At 45.3% G+C, this 20,976-nt stretch overlaps 1 protein-coding gene across 11 annotated transcripts in view; it reads left to right on the top strand.

Moving 5' to 3' along the window:
* LOC138745530 (protein mono-ADP-ribosyltransferase PARP6-like) overlaps window positions 1-20,976 on the top strand; it is a 119,347-nt gene that overhangs the window by 36,467 nt on the left and 61,904 nt on the right. For all 11 annotated transcript variants that reach the window (XM_069902664.1, XM_069902665.1, XM_069902667.1 and 8 more), the window contains 3 exons: window positions 5,329-5,485; window positions 9,347-9,463; window positions 14,604-14,660. In XM_069902664.1, coding sequence (XP_069758765.1) covers window positions 5,483-5,485; window positions 9,347-9,463; window positions 14,604-14,660 — 177 coding nt within the window. In that variant the 5' untranslated portion in view covers window positions 5,329-5,482. The remainder of the gene's footprint in view (window positions 1-5,328; window positions 5,486-9,346; window positions 9,464-14,603; window positions 14,661-20,976) is intronic.

Here is a 20,976-nt window from a genome sequence, read left to right as displayed (position 1 = left end):
GACACCATGAGCATTGCCCAGTGCCCCAATAGGAGAAAGAGAAGCAGAAGCGAATCCCTCTTATTAGACATCAAGGGTATTGTTCTTTTGACCTTCCAACACTTCTGCATTTTCACCAGAATCAAGGATGCATCCTTCGTGTTTTACTCAATGAATGCTTGAGGGCTGTTTATGTATGGACGGACAGTGATGGTCAGTTCATAGAGCAACTGCCTCTCAGTTCCAGAGATCCGAGTTCAGTCCTGACCGCCCGTGGCCTCTATGTGGGTTTCCTCCCGGCAGTTCTCATTCTCACATCCCCAAGGTGGGTTGATTGGTCACTGAAAATCTCTCTTCGTGTGGCGGGTGAGGGGAGAATATGAGTAGAGTTGATGGGAATCTGCACTCAAGAAAAGATACGTATACAAAAGAGAGAAATGTAAACGAGATGGAAGAGCAAACAAGTTACAATATGGAACATAAATATTCAATCATAAACAACACTGGGCAACAACTTTTTTCAGGTTTGCTTCCTGAAAAAAAAATGGACATTATGATAGACAACTTCAAACCGAACACCAAGTGTCGCAGAAGTTACGAGGAAAGAGACTCTCCACCACCACGTTGGGAGTTTCAGCGGCCGTTTAATTCAAAAACCCGCGCGTGCCCCTTTGAGGGCAGCATGAGCTCTGCCCCCGCGCGGGCGGTGACATCATCACGCTACCTGGGGCGGGCGTTCAGTTCAAACAATGAGGCAAGGAGGTCCCCCGACGATGCCCTGAGCTGCCCCGCCGGTACAAGCGGGGCCGGTTCGCTACGAGTATGTGCGCCGCCACACAAAATAATTTCAGATCCTATGCAGCACATAGGAAGTTGAAGAAACATTAAGTTAACTTGTATTGAATTTAGTGTGTTTAATCGCACAATGTCCCTCTGAGCCAAGCTCTCAGGTTGCACGACAAATGTGAGGAGCCCAGGGTTTGTCCCCAATTTTACAACGGAAGTAGAGCTCATTGAGTTTCTTAATAAGTGCATTCACGCTGCGTCCTTGAGCCTTAAGCGTACACTCACCACAAATGTTACAGAATGTATTGCAGTCGTTGCGACATTGATGAGATATTTCTGTTGAATCTTCCTGAAGATAAGAAATGCTGCTGTTAAGTGCACTCCCTGTGCTGTTGCCTGAAGAACGTGCATTCAATCTGTAGCGATGTAATGTCCAGCATCTGCACACTGTATGTGAGCTGCTTTTATAGGCTGACTGCCCAGGCATGCTTGGACTGACCAAAACAGCTTGCTTTGTGGGCAATTTTCTACTAAAATATGATAGGAAATTACAAAATTGGTTATATATTTTTTTTAAATGGCATGTGATAGAAAATTTTAAGGCAATTTTCATGACCATCAGTCCAAAATCCATAAAATACACCCAAAAGTGTTCAGGAAGCAAAATCTTCATTGAAAAGTAGGAGTCCTTAAATGAGCTTCTGATTTTGCTCATTGTTTAGGAGTCTGGTGGTAGCAACTGTTCCTGAACCTGGTGGTGTGAGTCTTGTGGCTCCTGTGCCTCTTTCCTGATGACAGCAACGAGGTCAGAGCATGGTGCGGATCCTTGGCGATCGCTGCTGCTCCCTGACCCCAAGCGCAGCGAGTTGCTGGCCCGTATTGGGTGTGGGGCATCGGACCAAGACTGCGAGGTAAAACTGCAGAGTGTTGGGAACACAATCTCCCCTCCAACTCCGTCTATTCCTCCTGCTGCCACAGCATGTCAAAGGACCCATCTACCTCGGCCACATACTCTTCTGTCAGGCAGAAGGTAGCCGCTGAGCTCCTCCAGCTACTTATTGTGTGGCCATCTTCAAACTCGCCGTGTATTGGATTACTTCCTTTGCACGACTGTGAATTTAGATTTGCACATTTCTTTGTGCCGAGCTCGAGTTCAAGTTTTAAGTTCTAAATTATTGTCACAAGGTGCAGTGATAAGGTTTGTTTTGTGAGCCGACCAGATAGACATCCCATCCATAGTACAGCAGGTAAGACAGTGCTGAGTTACAGAGAGAGGTCGATTGATGTAGAGGAAAGGCAGCTTCATTTTATTTCATTCAGAAGTCTGATGACAACAGGAAAAGAACCCTGTCCTTTGGTGGTGAGGGAGAGAGAAAAGAATGTGGCAAGGTTGAGATGAGTCTTTTAATAAGTTGGCTGCTTATCCAAGGCAGTGGGAAGTGCAGATGGAGGGGGGAGGGGTGGTATGCGCGGAGGTTTTTTGCAGCTTTCCTGGGTGACTCCCATACCACGCAGTGATGAACCCTGACAGGCAACTTGTCACATGCTTTGAAGTGACTTTAAATCAACTGATCATCCTCCACGTTCCAAGAGGGAAATGGCATCAGGCAGCTATGTGCGGATGAGAGTCCCCACTTTAATCCAGACTGGCCAGGCTTCAGGGAAGACGGGCCTCCTAAGAGGCTGCCATCAGCACTGGCCAGTCAGAGGACGAATAGAATCCTACTGAATTGGCTTCCTTGGAAGCAACTTCACCAGGAATACTTAATTGCCTCCTCAAGGGTAATTACAGATGGGAATAAAGAGATGTTAGCACAGAGCTTAAAGAACCCTGACCTAAAAATGTGACCAGCGAGTGGCTCCACCACAGGCTGTGGGCTGCTGGATTCTTGTGGTCGATGAACTGACACAGGCTGCTGGAGACAGGATTGTGGGAATCTGGTCGAGGGCAGGGAAGGCTCCCGGCGGTCCTTGGGTGCTGAAGGCTTCATGATCGCATTGGAGGTTTGGATCTAGAGGTCGGGTTTCTGATGGATAGCACAGGAGTCTGTGTGGCTGCAGACGTCGCTGAAGGGACTCTCGTTTGCTTCTCTTTCTCTTACTGTAAGGGGTGCCGGGCAACGTGAATGGCAATTGTTTTCATGTATATTACATTTTTTGTAGAATCACGTGACAATAAAAGGAATCTTGAATCACTAAAGTTCTGTGGAATCCAGACTAAACCTTCAGAAAGGATGTGGATTGGTTAACGGCAGAAGAAAATTTAAATTAAAATAAATTTACACATTTTGGCCCACAAGTCTGTGCCGTCCAATTTACACCCCATTAAGCTACACCCTCGGAATGTTTCGAACAGCAGAGGAAACTGGAGCCCCTGGGAGGGGAAACCCATGCAGACACAGGGAGAACATGCAAACTCCTTAAAGACAGCGCGGGATTTGAACCCCAGTCCCGATCACCATTGCGCTAACCGCTACACCAATCATGCCAGCCCTTGGTATTATTTCCCCTTTGTTCTACCTTTGATGTGTTTACATCGGGGGCTTCTTTAGGGGCCACTTTCTGTTTTCCAGCAACGACCAGATCCTAACGTCGCCGGATTAAAGAGGCGCAACTTGTATTACAAAACATGTAATAACGTACATGAAAATTCCTTTTGCCTGCTGTAAGACAGTCAAAGAAGCGCAATTATTTTGTCGCCCAGTGCCCCTTGCAGTCCGAGAAAGAGAAGCAAAAGAAAGTCCCTTCAGGATGCTAAGTTTCTGTGGATTCGTCACGTACATTCCCACTGTGTTTGCATGCTTCTGGTTTACTCCCACCCTTCAAAACATATGGGATTAATTGGGGTATTTGTGCGGCCCGGACTCATGGGCCGGAAGGGCCTGTATCTGTCCTGAATGTCTAAATTTAAAAAAAATTAAAAATAGGAGGAAATGCAAAGCAATCGTTACCATTAAATATCAAATCTTGTCAGCTGGCACTCCCTTGGTTTATTTGCATTGCAGTATTACCATTTGTATCTCTGCTCTGCTGTGGGGACCACTTGCTGTTCTTTGCTCATCTGCATCTCGATGGCAGAGGATAAGAATCCAAGAACATCGCATCATGATACCTGTGCAGCTGCCAACTGCAGCAACAGGCAGGGTTTCCTGCCACCAGCATTTTGTTTCCTGCCAAGCCTGGCACAGAGAGATCCGCAGCTCTAAATGAGCAGTCGTGCATTCTGTGCTGCGAGAGGCTTGCAAGCAAAATGACCGCATCTCTACAGCGCAGGCAGCCAAGGTACACTGGGCGCACAGCAGTGGCTCGAAGGCTCGTGCACTTTGGAGCAGTATCATCCTCGTCTTGATCGCAAAGAAGGCCCACCAGCGGCTATACTTGGTGAGGTGGCTGAGGTACGTCACACGAAAACTCTCGTAAACTTCTACAGGAGTATCGTGGAGAGCATTCTGGCTGGTATGGAGGCGCCAACCTTCAGGACAAGAATCAACTCCAGGGGGTTGTTACCTCGGCCTGCGACATCGTGGACACCAGACTTCACTCCATCGAGGATATCTCCATGAGGCGGGGTCTTAACAAAAAAGCCTCTACCCTCAAGGACTACCCTCTTCACTCCAAAGACGAGCACTCAGAAGCACAGGGGCAACTTCTTCCACGCCGCCATCAGATTCCTGAATAATCAATGAACCAAAGACACTGCACTTTTTAAAAAAATTTATAGTCATGCTGTTAGATGGTTTGCACTGCAAAACACCAAATTTCATGACTTGTTCACAACAATAAATTCTGATTCTGTTTCTCATCTTACTGAGTAATGTTGCCGTGTCCAAGTTTACAAAGACTTTTGATTCGAGAGCGTTCTCCCCATGTCTGTGTGGGTTTCTTCCGGGTGCTCTGGTTTCCTCCCACCGTTCAAAAACGTATTGTGGTTGTAAGCCAGTGTAGTGTAATTGGGCGGCATGGGCTTGTGGGTGAAGAGGCCTGTTACCATGCTGTATATCTCAATTTTAAAATTTAACATTTAAAAAAATGTATAGAACATTACAGCACAATACAGGCCCTTCAGCCCATGATCTTGTGCTGACCTATGTAAACTTACTCCACAGCAATCTAATTTTTCCTGACCTCTCACCCATAGCCTTCTATTTTTCTTACATCTGAAGCTTTTAAACGTTCCTCTTGCATCACTCTCCTCTACAAGACCCGGCACTGCATTCCTGGCACCCACCGCCTCTTACACTTTAAGGATTAAATCTTCATATTATTTGTTACTTTACTGGAATCCGAATACAGTAAAAAAAAACCTGGTATCCGGCACCCATGGAGACTGTGGGTTAAGGGAATTTTCCGGTTGATTGAGATTGTGCGTTGTGTGATTGTTGGACTGCCGCTGAGGCGTGCCAGTTTTAAACTTCACCTGTTTATTTTCCTCAATTTTGTTTTTGCCAGTTGCCTGAGGCTGCCGGTTGCTTGAATTCTGGCTAACAGGAATTTTACTGTATTTGATTTAAAAAAAATAGTTTTGCTTTGTTGACCTGACTCTGCTTTTCCTTTTAACGATAGGGACATTTTGCTGAAAGATCTCCCATTGTCGAAGAGACCGCAGGGTGCCAAACACTGCCCAGGAGGCCTCTCTGTTCCCCTTCGCAACCCGTCCTTCAGCATGGAGGGCCAGTGTCTAGTCCGAACGCAGACAGACCTCTGAATTTCAGCACAAATGGTGAGTGAATTGCCCGGATTTCAGATCCCACACTGTCCAAAGATCAGATTTATGGTCCGAGTACATACGTGACATCACATAGCACCCTGAGATTCCTTTTCAGTGGCGTCACTAGGGTTGGTGTCTCCCCGTGTGGTAACTCCCGCCCCCCGTGGACTGAGGGTACTGAACATAGAAGAAACAAACTGTGTGTCCCTTGTTTGTCCGGGGTGGGTGGCGGCAGCAGTGCTGGGATAAGGGTTGGGGCTCTGTCTGGAGCATTAGAAGGTTCATAAAGTAAATAGGTATAGTAGGTAGGTTGATACATGGAAGCTGGGCTTACAAAAAAAAATATATTTGTTGTTATAACTGACTACAGGGATATTTTTATAAAATATAAAAAAATTCTGCTGAAACACTGCAGAACAGTTTTATAGACAGTCATTTTGGTATCACCCTCTCTGACTGTGTCACCCAGTAAAGTCCGCACCCCCCCCCCCCCTAAACCCTAGTGACACCAGTGATTCTTTTTCCCAACGGGCCAAGTAGAATTTCTACTTATCGGCAGTGCAAACTGTCCCTGGTGGTGCCTGGTAACTAACACTTCATACCCTAACCTGCCATCGGGTATGCTTTATTAATTGTGTGAAATGAGAAAAGGATGTTAATAATTTTCATGTTGTAGCAGCAGACACAAGATTACACCAGCAATGTCTTGCCTAACTTTAAATCTTCGCATTAATCCTGTCATGTCCGGTTGTCACTGCAAGTTACAAGTTCTATCTCCGAGTAGCTCTGTTCAATTCCATTGTAAGGTCTGTTTCCATGCAATTTTTGGTGCATTTGTGTAATTGCCTATCTGCAGTGATTAACCCGGTTTAAAATGTGTCACGATGTGACAGATGAGAACTTGGAACAACCGAGTTGGATAGCAGAGAGAAAAAAAACTAACTCACTTGTGGGAATTTTGACGCTTCAAAAGCTTTGATTTCTTGCATTGGATTCTTTTTAAAAACTTCCATTGATATGGGACCTTTCAAGAGTGTAGAATATCTCTGAAAGGAGAAGATAAGACAGATGCAGGGAGGTTGTTTCCACAGGCGAGTGAGACTTGAACTACAGGCCGTAGCCTCAAGATTGGGGGGGGTGGGGGGAGTAGATTTAGGACAGAGATGAGGAGGAACTGCTTTTCCCAAGGAATAGTGAATCTGTAGAGCTCCCTGCCCAAGGAAGCAGTAGAGGCTTCCTCACTGAACAGATTTAAGACTGGAAGACCTTTGAATATAGTAAAGGTCCAAATGCCAGAAATCAGGTTCACCTGATGGGGAACAGATGGGTAAATGGAGCGGAGTCCATGACCAGATCAGCCTTGACTACGGTGAAAGATGGAGGAGGCTCAACAGGCTAGATGACCTGTCCCTGCTTCCGATTCTTATGTACAGTAAAACCCCCCCAGTATCCGGCACCCATGGGGATTGGTAGATGCCGGATAAGTACATTTCCGGTTACTAGAGATTGTGTGTTCCATGATTAGCGAACTAGGAACATAGGAACATAGGAAGTAGGAACAGGAGTAGGCCAAAAATGGCCCATCGAGCCTGCTCCGCCATTCAATACGATCATGGCTGATCTAATTTATGACCTAACTCCACCTACCTGCCTTCTCCCCATATCGGTAAGGCTCCCCAAATTTAAACTTCAGCTTTTTAAGCATTTATTTTCCGCAATTTTTATTTTTGCTGGTTGCTTGAATAACAGGAGCTTTACTGCATTTATGATTTATACCCAATGACGGCAAGGCTGATTATATTTCATCAGACTTGTAGGATACCCAGCAGGCTTTAATATCAAGAGCAATGCATTGACAATATCATGTGCTTTTGCGGCTTGCTTGATTGATATTAGCAGGAAGACCAGAGATGATCTCACATTTGCTTTGAAATGTCATGCGAGCCTCCATCATTTTGAAAGAGGTGGCACCTCCGCAGCTGCCTCCTTCCTCATGATGGTCTTATTTTCCTTGTGTTTTCTCTTCTTTCCATTCTCTGGCATTAAACCCACTGGCGTCACTAGGGGGTGTGGACTGCACTGTCTATAATATTTTTGTGCTTTGTTTCAGCAGAAATTTACTATTTTTTACTTAAAAATATCCATGTCGTTAATTATAACAACAAAAACATTTGTCATCAGCCCAGCTTACGTGTTAACAAACCTACAAGGCTAAAGCTCGATGCTCATTTACTTTTTGAACCTTCTAACGCGCTGTCGTTACTCCCCAATGACCACGATGCGTTGAATCACGTGGTTCCGTCTGCACACCCCATCAGCATGCGCTGTTGTTTTCGTTGCTGCCGGTATTTTTATAATCGCTGCCTTTGTCAAATCTTCTGGTGTTTTAGCTACAATATCGTGGCAATTAGTATTTGTGAACCGATAGCAATAACCTTTTTGAGAATGAAATAGTAATTAAAGGAAAAGAAGGAGAAAAAAATCAAAAAAAATATTTCCGCTCCATTACTAATAATGTTGTAATTCAATGTAGAAAGATTTCAGAAAACAAGTTTGTGGTTCGTATTCATGTAATCTAAGAAATATTATATTTAAACAATTTACAACTATATTTGTTATATATTATTCTGTATTTTAACATTACTAGGGAATCTTGTATGGGTGGAAGTGGGATGGGGTGACACCATGAGTTACACCACCCTAGTTATGTCACTGATTAAACGAAGCACCAGATGAAAACTGTACGCATTCTCCAAGGGTGATCTCACTTATTGTACATCGTTTGCTCCTGCAGTTGGAGCACAGAGTAATATTGCTTCCAAATAGTTAAACAGTTGAAGCAAGGAATGATATTGTACATTCTCCTGCTTTCACAGTTCTATTTCATGGTATTTTCCAAATTGGGATAGATTTAGATTACAGTAAAACTCCTGTTATCTGGAATTCAAGCAACCAGCAACCTCAAGCAACTGGCAAAATAATAAACCTGAGGAAAGCAAGTAAATTGAAATAAATACAAATTTAAATAAAAGTTTAACATTGTAAATGTTCTCTGAAGTAACATGGTGAAGATGGGAGTAAATATTCAGCCAGTGGAGGGCTTTAGTTGGGCTTCGCTCATAGCAGGTGTTTGAATTAAGTTGTGTTTGAATCAAATGGCATCACCCAGGATGAAGAGCTGGTTGATGCCGCTCGCCGTTGGGGTGACTCTCTCAAAGTGTCTCCTTATCCCTGCTTAGAGTTCTCACCTTTATTAGTACGTTATTAAGTATATTAGTGTGGTGCAACAAACAGACACAAAACACAGTACTACAGGCTTTAATCCACTTAAACTCTGTGGTACACCAGTAGTAGTCTCGATGGCTCCATGTGTGACTTGCTTGGGATTAACAGCCGGCCAGGTGGAGTCAGCCTCCCAGGTGGTCTTCCTGCAGGTTCAGAGGTCGCCCACTGCAGTAGGCTGGTGGGTACGCGGCCTAGTGCTGCGGTTGTATTAGTGAGGCTTTATCTGTAAACGTGGGGAAAGGGGGAGGGGTTAATTACCTATAATGTTATTGTTTGTTTTTCAGGCAGCTCTGTGGAAGGGGAACCCGTAGATGAAGTGACAATTAAATGTTTTCAAATAATTTGATTGAAAATAAAATAAAATGCTTTAAGGTTTATATATTCATGCAAGTGAAGTTTGTTCATTGTAAGTACAATATAGTATTTCTGTTATTTAAATTGTTTATTCTTAATGTAGGTGTATTAGGCCTTGTAAGAGTGAATCTCAAGCAACCAGAAAACTTGCTTATACCAATCCCCGTAGGTGCCCAGATACCCAGGGACTTTACTTGCAATAGTATTCTGAAATCTTTGCTGGTTTCACTCCAGGCTGGGAACGGTCCAGAACGAGGTGCAGCTTGTCTCGCGAGACTTTCCCCAGTCATCTGGCGCTTTCCTCATTCAACCCTCAAAGGATGGTCGGGAGCGAATGAAAGCTGTCAGCAGGTGGGATGCTATTTGCAACTGTGGCTCGCTCTAACTTGCTTATTAGTTGCATGCAAATTGGAATCCTTGGTAAAACTTGACTTACCTCTGCTCCTCAGCTCTGGGGACCCTGGTTCACAGCTCCTCTGGGGCTTTTGCTGTGCAGAAATCACATCCTCGAAGCTTGAGATCCCGACCCTGGGATGCTCTAGTCTCTTCCTGCTTTCCGTAGATGCGTTGGTTGTTAGATTAACCCTTTGGACTCTGGCCATTTTTAACCTTTCATGATATATTCTCTGACTGGATCCATGGGTAAACTGGAGTTAGTTTATCTGTTCAGGCACTGATGCCCGTCACTGTCCTGTTCATACCCTACATCGTCCTAGATACTCAAACAACAATTTTAATGTTCTTACCTTTAATTCCTGTTATTTTTCTTATTGTGGAACTTGGTGAAGCAACTGTTTTTACCCCAATCTTTGCAAAGATGCACTTTACAGTACAAACACCAGCAGGTGGTTGGGTATAAAACTAGTCTTGTAAAACCAGAACACGGAGGCCAAAGAGTCAAAGGGATGCTGTAAATGGCTTCTGGTGTAGGATGATGGTAAGATCAGCTCATCATAGAATGGGCCAATTGGCCTACGTCTGCTTCTATATCATTTGATTTTGAAAGAGAAGTTGATGGGAGAGAATATGTTGCTGGCATACAGGAAAATAAGGAAAGGTGGGTTTATGGGATTGCTCCCCTATACATTGAAGTTAATGATCAACTTTTGTGTTATTACCAGTGTAAAATAAGATTATATTTTTTCTTTTTTCTTTTTCGAGTAATACCTGTCTCTTCAAATTTAATCTACTTTCCTTTTCAAGATCCTACTTGGCCCACATCAAACCAAAGCCTAGAAATTGGATTCCACCCTCTTCATGGAGCACGAATTGGGTATCTCGTTTAACCCTAAACCCAGGGTGGGGCCCCACTGAAAGTTGCATCATTGATGGTGAAACTATTCCTTTGGAATAAAACCACTAGGCTCCCTTTTCCCAATTTTGGAGCACTTGATAATGGCTTGTGTCATTTCTCACAGCAAGTGTTGTATCGCTGCTGCACGGGATCATGGGAAGTTGGTCACCATTTTAAGGGACAATCTCCTTGTAAAAGGGGATAGGGAAAGTGCAGGAGTGGAAGGATGCCAGTCCGCACCTTGTTTTCAATTCAACCCGCGCATTTAATCTCATTTGGTAATTAGCCCCAAACAGGAGATCAAATGTGTTCAGAGTGAGAAGTTCCTGGACACTGACAAACAGGAACAATCTCTAATAAAACAGTCAGCCAGATTAAAATCAGGTGATAAAATGTCAATATCCCACTTTAATTCATGTGTGCATAGTGACTTAGAGTGGGGTTTGCCTCCTTGTTTTACTGTGATTGAAAGACGCAAGTAGCAGGCTGCACATTGGCACCAATTTCAATTGTTAAAGGGCGTCACACACGTTAACAGCAAGGTCAAGTGCTGAAGTGAATTACACTTGGCCGAATCTCTCAGAGGGTGGGACAGCAGAGGAACTGAGGGTTATTGGGAGCAAGCAGGCAGGTGGAGCTGAGTCCCTGGCCAGATCAGCCATGATCTGATTAACCATTACACGGTTAGTGTAGTGGTTAATGTGCCAGCGATCTGGGTTTGAATCCAGCACTGTGTGTAAGGAGTGTACTTTCTCCCTGGGTCTTGTGCGGGTTTTCCCTGGGTGCTCCGGTTTCTTCCCTCCTTCTAAAATGTTAGGGGCTGTAGGTTAATTTGTGTGTGATTGGGCGGCACGGGTTTAAATGGCCAGAATCGGCAACCAATAAAATTTCTAAAAATGGATGGCCTCTCCTCCTCCTATTTTTCATATTCTTTTTAGTGAAAACACACAGAATTGCTGGAGGAACTCAACTGTCTCGCAGCATCCAGAGGGGATAAAGATGTTCAGGCCTGAGCCCTTCATTGTATAAGCCAAAAGATGCCTGTCTGGTTTTGGCTTTGAGGAAGGGCTCAGACCTGAAATGCCAGTGATACATCTTTACCTGCTATGGACACTGAGTCCGTTCCTTCGGCATTTCTGTGTGACTTCACTATAATCACATGGTCTGCAGACTTCCGTGTTCAAGATTCAATTTATTCTCATTGTAATAAAACGGTGTCATATTACATGAAATTGGTTTTGTCTGGTTGGCCACTGGCAGAAATTGCCAGAAGCGCCTCTTACAGAGAAGCAAAAGAGAGTTCCCCCAGAGTCACAGAATGTCCATAGATTTGCCTCCAGTCCATTCCAAACCATTGGCAACCTGAGCTCCAGATCCGAACCTCCGACAGGGTCAAGAACCCTTCGGCGTCCCCTCGCATCCTGGTTCCGATACCTGGCACGCCTTCAGCCAGTGTCGAGCCAGTCTCCAGCAGTCTGCGGCCCCAGCACGAGTCTCCCGACAGTATTCTCCAGCAACCCACAGCCTCCGCGGGTTCCTCGCCTCGAACCAGCCCACCGCGTCCGTTGATCTTTCAGCTGCAGGGCCCCCTCGCTGGCTCGCCACTGTGGTCGCTGTCCCGTGGGTCGTCTCCTCTGCTCCTCCATCTCAGGGATGGTCTCCCCATTTTCTAGTGCCCAGCGCCAGTCCTCCGCTCCCCTGGAGTCTGTGACCCCACGTGGCTGCTGCCGATCAGAGGCGCCACCATCTTGGGCGCAGACCCCGCGATCGCGGGGCTTTAAATAAATCTACTGAAATAAAACTTTTAATGGGCCGTTCAAAGCCTGTGCGGAGGTGATGGCAGTGGACTGGACGGCTGGACCCCGCGGGAGCACTGCACCGCTGCTCCTCACTCCCTGTGGGTCCACAGCAGCGGCAGCATTGCCGTTACAGTGGCTTTGGCAGCGCGACCATTTTAACACTTCTTAGTGAAAATGCCACAATGTATTTATTAACCATTTCCAGGTGGGTTAGTATGATTTGGGAAAGTAGACTGACTTAATCTTGCGCATGTCCATTGGAATGCTGTCCATTTGGGTGGACAAGTTGTTCCAGATGTTTAATGTGACCCCAGAGTCATGAACATTGACGATTCCTGCTCGCTGGAGCTTGGGAGGGCTTGTGCATGAATCGCCAAAGGTTGGTTTGCAGGTGCAGCAGGTCTGTCAGGAAGGCAAATGGAAAGTTGGCCTTGAGAGATTGAATTTAGGGAGGAGGGAGGTTATGCAAGCAATGATACAAGGCACTGGTGAGGCCACATCTGGAGTACTGAGGGCACCAGGGGAGCGAAGGACTGGAGCAGGGCACCAGAAAACAGGGAGGCCATCCCCCATCTGAGAAGGAGAAGCAGAGAGATGACCACGGCAGCAGACCACTGAGGGGGCTCTGCAGCTGAAAGACCAATGCACGCGGAGGGGTGCTGGTGACTCGAGGCGAGGAACCCACCTGCTGGAGGCTGCTGGTCTGGTCTCCTTACTGTAGCAAGGATGGACTGGCATTGGAGACGGTGCAGAGGAGGTTCACCAGGTTGATTCCAGAGATGAGGGGGTTAGCCTATGAGGAGAGATTGGGTCGTCTGGGACTGTTCTTGCTGGAATTTAGAAGAATGGGAGGGGATATAAAAATGTCTGCAACTATGTAAGGTATAGATAAGATTGAGGTATAGATAAGATGTTTCCATTGGTGGGGGAGACTAGAACTAGGGGACACAGCCTCAAGATTCAGGGGAGTAGATTTATGATGGAGAAGAGCTTTTCCCAGAGGGTGGTGAATCCGTGGAATTCCCTGCCCAGTGAAGCAGTGGAGGCAACCTCAGTAAATATTTAAGACATTTTTACATAGTGGGGGAATTAAGGGATACGGGGAAAAGGCAGAAGGTGGAAATGAGCCGACCATCAGATCAGCCATGATCTCATTGAAGAGCGGAGCAGACTCAATGCCTCCAGCTCCTATTTTTCATGTTCTTAAGTTAAACCCAATGTCATGTGGCCACCATGTGAGTGCGACAGATTATATCATATTTTCTATAGATATGTTTTTGATGGAGATAGATTGTGGGGGGGGGGGGGGGGGTGGTTTAGTGTAGGTCACAAACACTTCACAAAACAGATCTCATTTAAAATGCCAGAGCTCTGCTGCAGCCAGAGTCCAGGCTCCGAGTGCAGTTTCCTGTTCTAAGAAGGTTGTGTGGTTTTGCAAGCAGAGAGAGAGAAGAGGGGGTGGGGGTGGGGGGGGGGGGGGGTGGGGGAGACCAAACAGGCTTTCTCTAAGAGAGTGAGAGAGAGAAAAAAAAACGGGTTTCTCCAGTCAAGGCAAGAGGCAGCTTTTTTAAAACCCCATTTTGAAGACGGGTTGTGAGTTCTGAATTCAGCCTGTTGAAGCAACCCTTGTGGTCCATACAAGAGGAAATGGCTGGCAAGAGTGTTTCACCTGAAATAAGGGAAACAAAAGGAAGTCTGTGGTGACCTGCAGAAGAAGGGGTTGGAAAACCCTGATGGGGCAAATTTCTTCAGCAAGGCGATGAAGTAGTGGCTGATCAAAGGGAATCAGTTTGTCCAACAAGCAACAAATCTCTCTCTGAAACCAATGAGAACCTTCCTGAGTGTGATAGTACAGATTCTATCATCAATGTGTATATGTACAGATGGTCGTGTAGGATGACTGTGATTGGCTGAGACCTACTGGCAGGTCTTGCTCCTAGCCAGACCAGGTCATTCTGGACTGGTCGACCTACTTGTGATACGCTCCAGTCTTTTAGTTAATAAAAGCCTTTGGTTCTTTCGACGCGCATAATACTGAGTGGCAACCAATTACTGTTAAACACCAGAGCTTGGTGAAACTTCATAAATGTTAAATTCTATGCACAGTATAAAAATTGCCTGATACCGGTGAACTTGGAGGAGTGAAATCTGAGATTGGACTGTGAATCAAAGAACTTTGCTATATTACATTCACGTGCGCTTAGAATTAGAAAGGGGTTAAGTTAATAGCAATAAGTTAAAGTTTAATCATGTTTTTATGTTTAAATAAAATCAAAAACTATTTTTGTTTAAGTAACCATTTGCTTTGGTGAATTTCCATTGCTGCTGGGTTTTGGGGCTCTGGGCCTGTAACATGTGGCGTAAGACCTACTTTAGGTACCTGTGACTTTTCCTTTAGGAAATCAAAGGTCAGTGTTGGACTGATGAAGATTCTGATGGAGACAACGACTCGCAGGTAAGCAATTCTGTTTGGTTGCGTGGAGTAATGAATCTGAGGTTTATGGCTGATAACCCCCCCCCCCCTGTTGTGAGTTCAATATTGGAAAGGCACTGGGTTAACAGATGGGGAAAGAAGGTGTTTTAAAATTTCTTAACTTCAAAGGTGATTGGAAACCTATTCGATAAGTTTTGAAAGCAAATTGGAGGCACACAAGGAAGTAATTTGCTAGGCTGTTGGATAAAGGAATTGGAACAATTAGCTAGTTGTCAAAAACTGATAGGATATTGAGAATGTGAAATATAGAACCGTGAATAGGATAGGTCAGTACATTATGATGGACAATGACCCAGTTTGGAATCTAGTGCTACCTGTAGGAGGCTTCTCCTCAGGTTCACACAAGTGTCCTTAGGGTGCTCCAGTTTCCTCCCGTGTTCCAAGGACATACAGGGTTTGCACGTAATTGGTCACAGGTGTGGCACAGGTTCATGGGCACGCTGTATCTCTAAATTTAAATTAAATGGAGTAGACCTTTGAGCCTGGTCTGAAATCCCTCAAGATCGTGTTCCATCGTCCCTCTCAATGCCATCTTCCTATCCCCACGTCTATTGAAGGAAGAGGGAATCATGACCCAGCTTGTTTCCCTTGGTGGGGGAGTCCAGGACAAGAGGGCACCCATTTAAAACAGAGATGAGGAGACTTTTTTTTAGCCAGAGGGCCATAGAATTCGTGGAGGCCTGGTCACTGGGGGAGTTTGAAGAGATTGATAGGTACCTAAATTAGTCAAGGGATGGGGGGGGTGGGGTGGGGAAAGGCTGGAAATTGGAACTAGATGTGAGAATGGTTTAACATATAGTGGAGAGATGGAGCAGATCCGATGGGCTAAATGGCCTACTTCTTGTGATATTCAACCTCTCTGAAGTTCCCCAGCTCTGGCAATATCCTGGTGAATTTTATCATCGCTCCCTCCAACATTGAAACCCTTCTAAACATACACCCTCTCTCTCTTTGTTAAAATGACGCAAATCGAGCATCTACCTGTTTTTCTGGATTCCCGACAAAGGGTTCAGGGCCCAAACGCGAACTGCCTTTCACTTCCTATGGGTGCTGCATGGTCCACTGAGTTTCTCCGGCATTGCGTTCATTAAAAAAGACTAATAATTAACAAGATTTGGTTTATTGATTCACTACCTCAGAATCCAAATATCAAAAGTATTCAGAGCATGTTCTTATAGAACTTGAGAATTCTACATCACAGAATCAGGCACTTCGAGACTGCACCAAACTATTTTTCTGCCCAGTCCCTCCCATCCATGTACCTGTCCAAATTGTTATTTATTTAAATTTTAAAGAAAATTTTTAGACACCCAGAACGGTAACAAGCTATTTCAGCCCATGAGTCCGTGCTACCCAACTAACCCACACCCCCCCCTCGGTATGTTTTGAATAATGGGAGGAAACCGGAGCCCCTGGAGGAAACCCACCCAGTGGGAGAATGTACAAACACCTTACAGACAGCGCGGAATTCGAACCCCGCTCCTGATCGCTGGCGGTATAAAGGCGTTGCGCTAACCGCTACGCCAACTGTGCCTGCCTAGATATCAAGTTACAGGATTAAATGGCAATTTGGAGCCCACATTCGCCAATTCAATTGGCAGCTCGTTCCACCCTCCCATCATTTTCTGCATGAAGAAGTTCCCCCTAATGTTCCCTTTCAGCTTCTCCCCCTTCACCCTTAACCCATGTCCTCCAGTTTCTAACTTGGCTAAACTCAATGGAAAAAGCCTGCTCACATTTACCCTACCTATCTATTTACCCTATCTATCTATCTATTTACCCTCTCCATCTATAAGATTCTTTTTGGATTTAGCTTGTATATCAGATCGTCAGGATCAAGCCCAGCTCACCAGGACTGTCAGGCATCTTTAATGGGCTGGGAGGCCTACACCATGAAATCATCAAATTGTTGTTTGAAAAAGGAACACATGGTCCACTTCACATCAGAGAAAGAAATCTGCTGGCCTTTCAAATTCAGAATAAACTTGAAACGGTATCTCAAAAGTCTTGTAAATACACAAGAGAGCTGGAGGAACTCAGCAGGTCCCGCACCATCCACAGGATGCAAAGGGCCTGAGCCCTTTATCAAGGTATTTTAAAATTTAGACCTATAGCAGAGTAGCAGGTCCACAAGCTGCCCAATGGACACCTAATTAACCTCCACCCCTGGTACATTTAAATGGTGGAAGAAACTGGAGCACCCAGGTAAAACACATGCAAACATGGGAAGAACATAAGAATTTCTGACGGGCAATGCAATATTTGAATCCCAATCCCGATTGCTGGCGATGTAAAGGCGATGCGCTAACTGCTTTGTCAACCGTGCCACCCTAAAAAGTAGACAGCTGCCTGAATGAAAAAAGTGGAGGGAGAAGGAAATTTGGGGCAGAGGGAGAGCACTGGCCATAGGTGGGCATTGTTAGGATGGTAGGAGAGCTGGGAATTGATCAGGTTAGGGGGGTGGGAACTGTGAACGCAGTGCTGGGGGCAAGGAGACATAGAGAGAGACAGGAGGAGAGAGGACATCACGGAAATCAGCGGATGTTTATGACATCTGGCTGGAGGGTGCCCACATGGAATATGATGTGTTGTTCCCCCAATTTGCGGGTGATCTCAGATGGGCAGAGCATGAGACCATGGACAATTGGGGGGGGGAGTTGAAATGAGTTGCCACTGAGAAATTGAGGACAAGGGCAAGGCCTTAGCCAGTTTTTCCCAAGATGCATTGGCTGTGGTCAGGGCTGAGTTTGGATTGGCTGCAGTGGGGTTGGGTTTGGTGTCAGGCAGCATTTGTGGAGAGCGAAATCGTCAATGTTTGTGATAGACCCGATAAGTTGACCATCTTTTCACAAGTTGCCGATGTTTTCCAGCAGTTTTAACTTTTGTTGAATTTTAGATCATAAGTACATTAGCCTGACTACAGAAGCAGTCAAGTTTATTGTACAAGTACACCCCAACGAAACAGAGTTCTCCGGTCCTCAGTGCAAAAACGTGCAAACGCACAACGAGACATAACACACATACAGAAAAAATAAGCATATGCAGGACAAGTGTCAATCAAAGTAAATAAATAGAGTCTCGGGTGGTCAGTGTGAGCAGTTCCTTTGGTCGTTCACCGTTCTCACTGCCTGTGGAAAGAAGCTGTTCCTCAGCCTAGTGGCTGTGTGCAGGGTGGAAGGGGTCCTCAGTGGTTTTGCGCCACCTCCAGACCACGATCCTGGTAGATCATGTCGATGGGGGGGGGGGGAAGGGAGGGAGATTCCAGTGATCTTCTCTGCCACCCTTATTGACCTGTGGATTGAGCTCCGAAGCCTTTCTCTGCAGCAACCGTACCGCACTGTCATGCAGCCGGCCTGAATACTAAGCTGTAAGCCTAGTGTTTACAGCCTTCGAATGACCCAAATCACAAATTTCCTTGATTTGGCTCAGAGCCAATGCTTCCAGAAGTGAAAATCAGCTCACAATTCCTGCAAAAGTTGAAAAGCAAGCCTAAGTTTGGCAGATTGTTGATGAAATATTATTGAAAATATCAATGATAGACATTGCGACACAGGACAGAATTTTACCAAAAGCATAGTCGTATTCAGTTTTCATTTAGTAGTAGAGCAGTTCCGGATTCTTGTGCAGTGGCTTTTGGGTGAATGAAGGCCAACAGTGTCATCAAAATGGTGTGCGCTCCATGGTCTATGAACAACAGGCTTCTCACGCAATGATGAGAAGAGTTGGAGGATCATGTTTTTTTTTAAGGCCCCACAAACTCCCTTGACTGTAGTGCCCGAGGTAGCCACAGTGGGTTCTCTTTGAAGGGCGCTAAGCAATTGCTACCAACTCTTAGTGTCTGTCCTCAGTAGCCTGTATTCCCTCCCCATCGACCATCATTTTACAGCCTGATTTTTCTCCACCCCATCTTTGTGGCCCAGCTGTGAGCCCACTATCAACCACGACGGGAGTTTGTCACAAAAAATAAGCCCCTTGTGTGGGCGGTTCAGTTGCAAGGACTGATTTATTACCACAGGTTGGATCTTGAGCAGTGTTTTCACTTTCGGTGCAAATGCTAACTCACTGGCCTTTACTCGAGAACACTTAAAGCCATTTGTCCGGCACAAGCTCAACTTGTTCCCATGTAGGATATAAAAAATAACAGTTGGCATCCGAATTTCTTTAATGGAGAATCACAGAAACAAAACTGCTCATCACTGAAGACTGAGTTCATTAAGATTCTGGGGGGGTCCTAGAGATTTTGAAAATCTTAGTCTTTCATAAATATTTCATTCCATAGTGTTACCACCTAGGTCAAATGTATGCTGAAATAAATAATTAGATGAGTACTTTACAGTGGAATCACTAAAGTTTAAGTAATCATTTAAAACCTTATATCCATATTGTCAGCTAAATAAATGTACTTTCATTTGCTGTGAGCCATTCAGCCTTTATTTTTTTAGTCCTTTATGGGATTTCTTGAGAGCTGCAAGACCACAATTTATGGCCCATCCATAATAAATGGGGATGAGACAAGTTTTTGAGCTGCTCCAGTCTTGGTGAAGATCCCCTGACAGAGGAGGGTGCTGTGAGATTTAGTAAAACCGCGCCAAAAATGCCGGAGGAACTCAGCCGGCCTTTCAGGGTTCACAAAAAAAAAAGCTACAATACATTGCCGACATTTCTGGACTGAGCCCTTCTTCGGGGAATAAGGAGTGCGACCCAGAAGCAGGAAATCTTGGAGAATCTCCGAAGTCAGACTTCGCTGGCTGGGGGAGGATTACAGACCAACAAAAGGGATTGATTGGATATGGTAAGAGGAGAGGTGGGAATTTGTCAAGTCTGTGCGAAAGGAGAGAAGGAGCTGGGGGAAGGCGAAATGGGGGTGGGGTGGGTTTAACGAAAGCTAGAGGAGTCGATATTAATGCCATCCGGCTGGAGGGAGCCCAGTCGGAAGATGAGGTGTTGTTCCTCCAATTTGCGGATGGTCTCAGTCAGGCTGTGCATGAGACTGTGCCGTATGTCAGTAAAGGAATGGGATGGGGAATTCAAATGGGTGGCCACTGGGAGATCCACGCTATTGCAGGAGATCGAGCCGAGGGGCTTCATGTAGAGGAGACCACAACGGGAGCACTGGATGCAGCTGATGACCTCTGTAGATTCACAAGTGAGTTCTAGGATAATGGAGGCATGGATAATCTTTAATGCATGTTTAAAACAGGAGTAACTCCTGCCATCTCTCAGCTGCTTGCCTCTTGGAACCTATGAAATAAGGGGCCGGTCATTGAAAAGTTGGGTACCTAGTGGCTGGTGAACCTTTGGACTTCTCTTCCTCCTGAGGTGGGAGACAGATCAAGGAATTGAGGGTAAGGTGGTAGCTGTCCACCCTATATCTAGGCCCCTCCCCCACCAAAGTCACTTCTCAGCCTTCGTCACTACAAAAAACCCTAGCTCTGTCAACTGTGCTTTATGAGACATGTTCTCCAATGCAAGCAACGTCCTGGTAAATATCTTCGGCATCCCCTCCACAGTTTTCACATCCATATCTAGGTTTGTAAAATCACGTGGATGAACTGAATGCACACAGTCTTTATTCCGAGGGAGATAATTCTAGACCGAGATGGCATTGGTTTAAGGTGAGGGGAGATATTTAAGAGGGACCTGATGGGCAATATTTTCACTTAGTGAGGATTGGTTCGCATCAGGAATGAGGTGCCAAAGGAAACTGTAAGAAGCGGACACAATTTTGACATTTGGACCGATAATCTGGACAGGGAGGGCTTTGAAGGATAGGGAGCTAATACAGAATGCCAACGCATATCATGGATATATTGGGCTGAAGGGTATTTTCCTTGTATGATACTATGATACTCAGCATTGGAGAGCTTGTTTAACAACATAGAAAACTGGATATGTTTATTGTTCAAGAGAAAGAAAACCTCTTTCCAAGATTGGTAAGACTGTTGGTAAGAACAAATATGATGCCCATTTTCACTTGGAAATCCTCAACCCGCCCCCCCACCCTACTCACTTTGATTTGTTAAAAGCACATTGGTCTGCTATTGCTCCACAATAACATTTCAGATTTATTGTCAGAATACATACATGACATCGCATACAACCCTGAGATTCCTTTTTCCTGCGGGCACGGCAGAATTACCACTAATTGGTAGTGCAAAAAATAACCGTACACAGCGTAAATGTAAACAAAGAATAGATAACAAATGTAAACAAACTGTGCAATACAGAGAGAACAAAAAGAAAATCAAAAAGTGCGCAAGTCCTTAAATGAGTCCCT

Source organism: Narcine bancroftii, chromosome 11 (assembly GCF_036971445.1).
Source record: "Narcine bancroftii isolate sNarBan1 chromosome 11, sNarBan1.hap1, whole genome shotgun sequence".
NCBI classification, from domain to species: Eukaryota; Metazoa; Chordata; class Chondrichthyes; order Torpediniformes; family Narcinidae; genus Narcine; species Narcine bancroftii.
The sequence above is the reverse complement of the archived record's forward strand: the minus strand, read 5'-3'. Positions and strand labels throughout refer to the sequence as shown.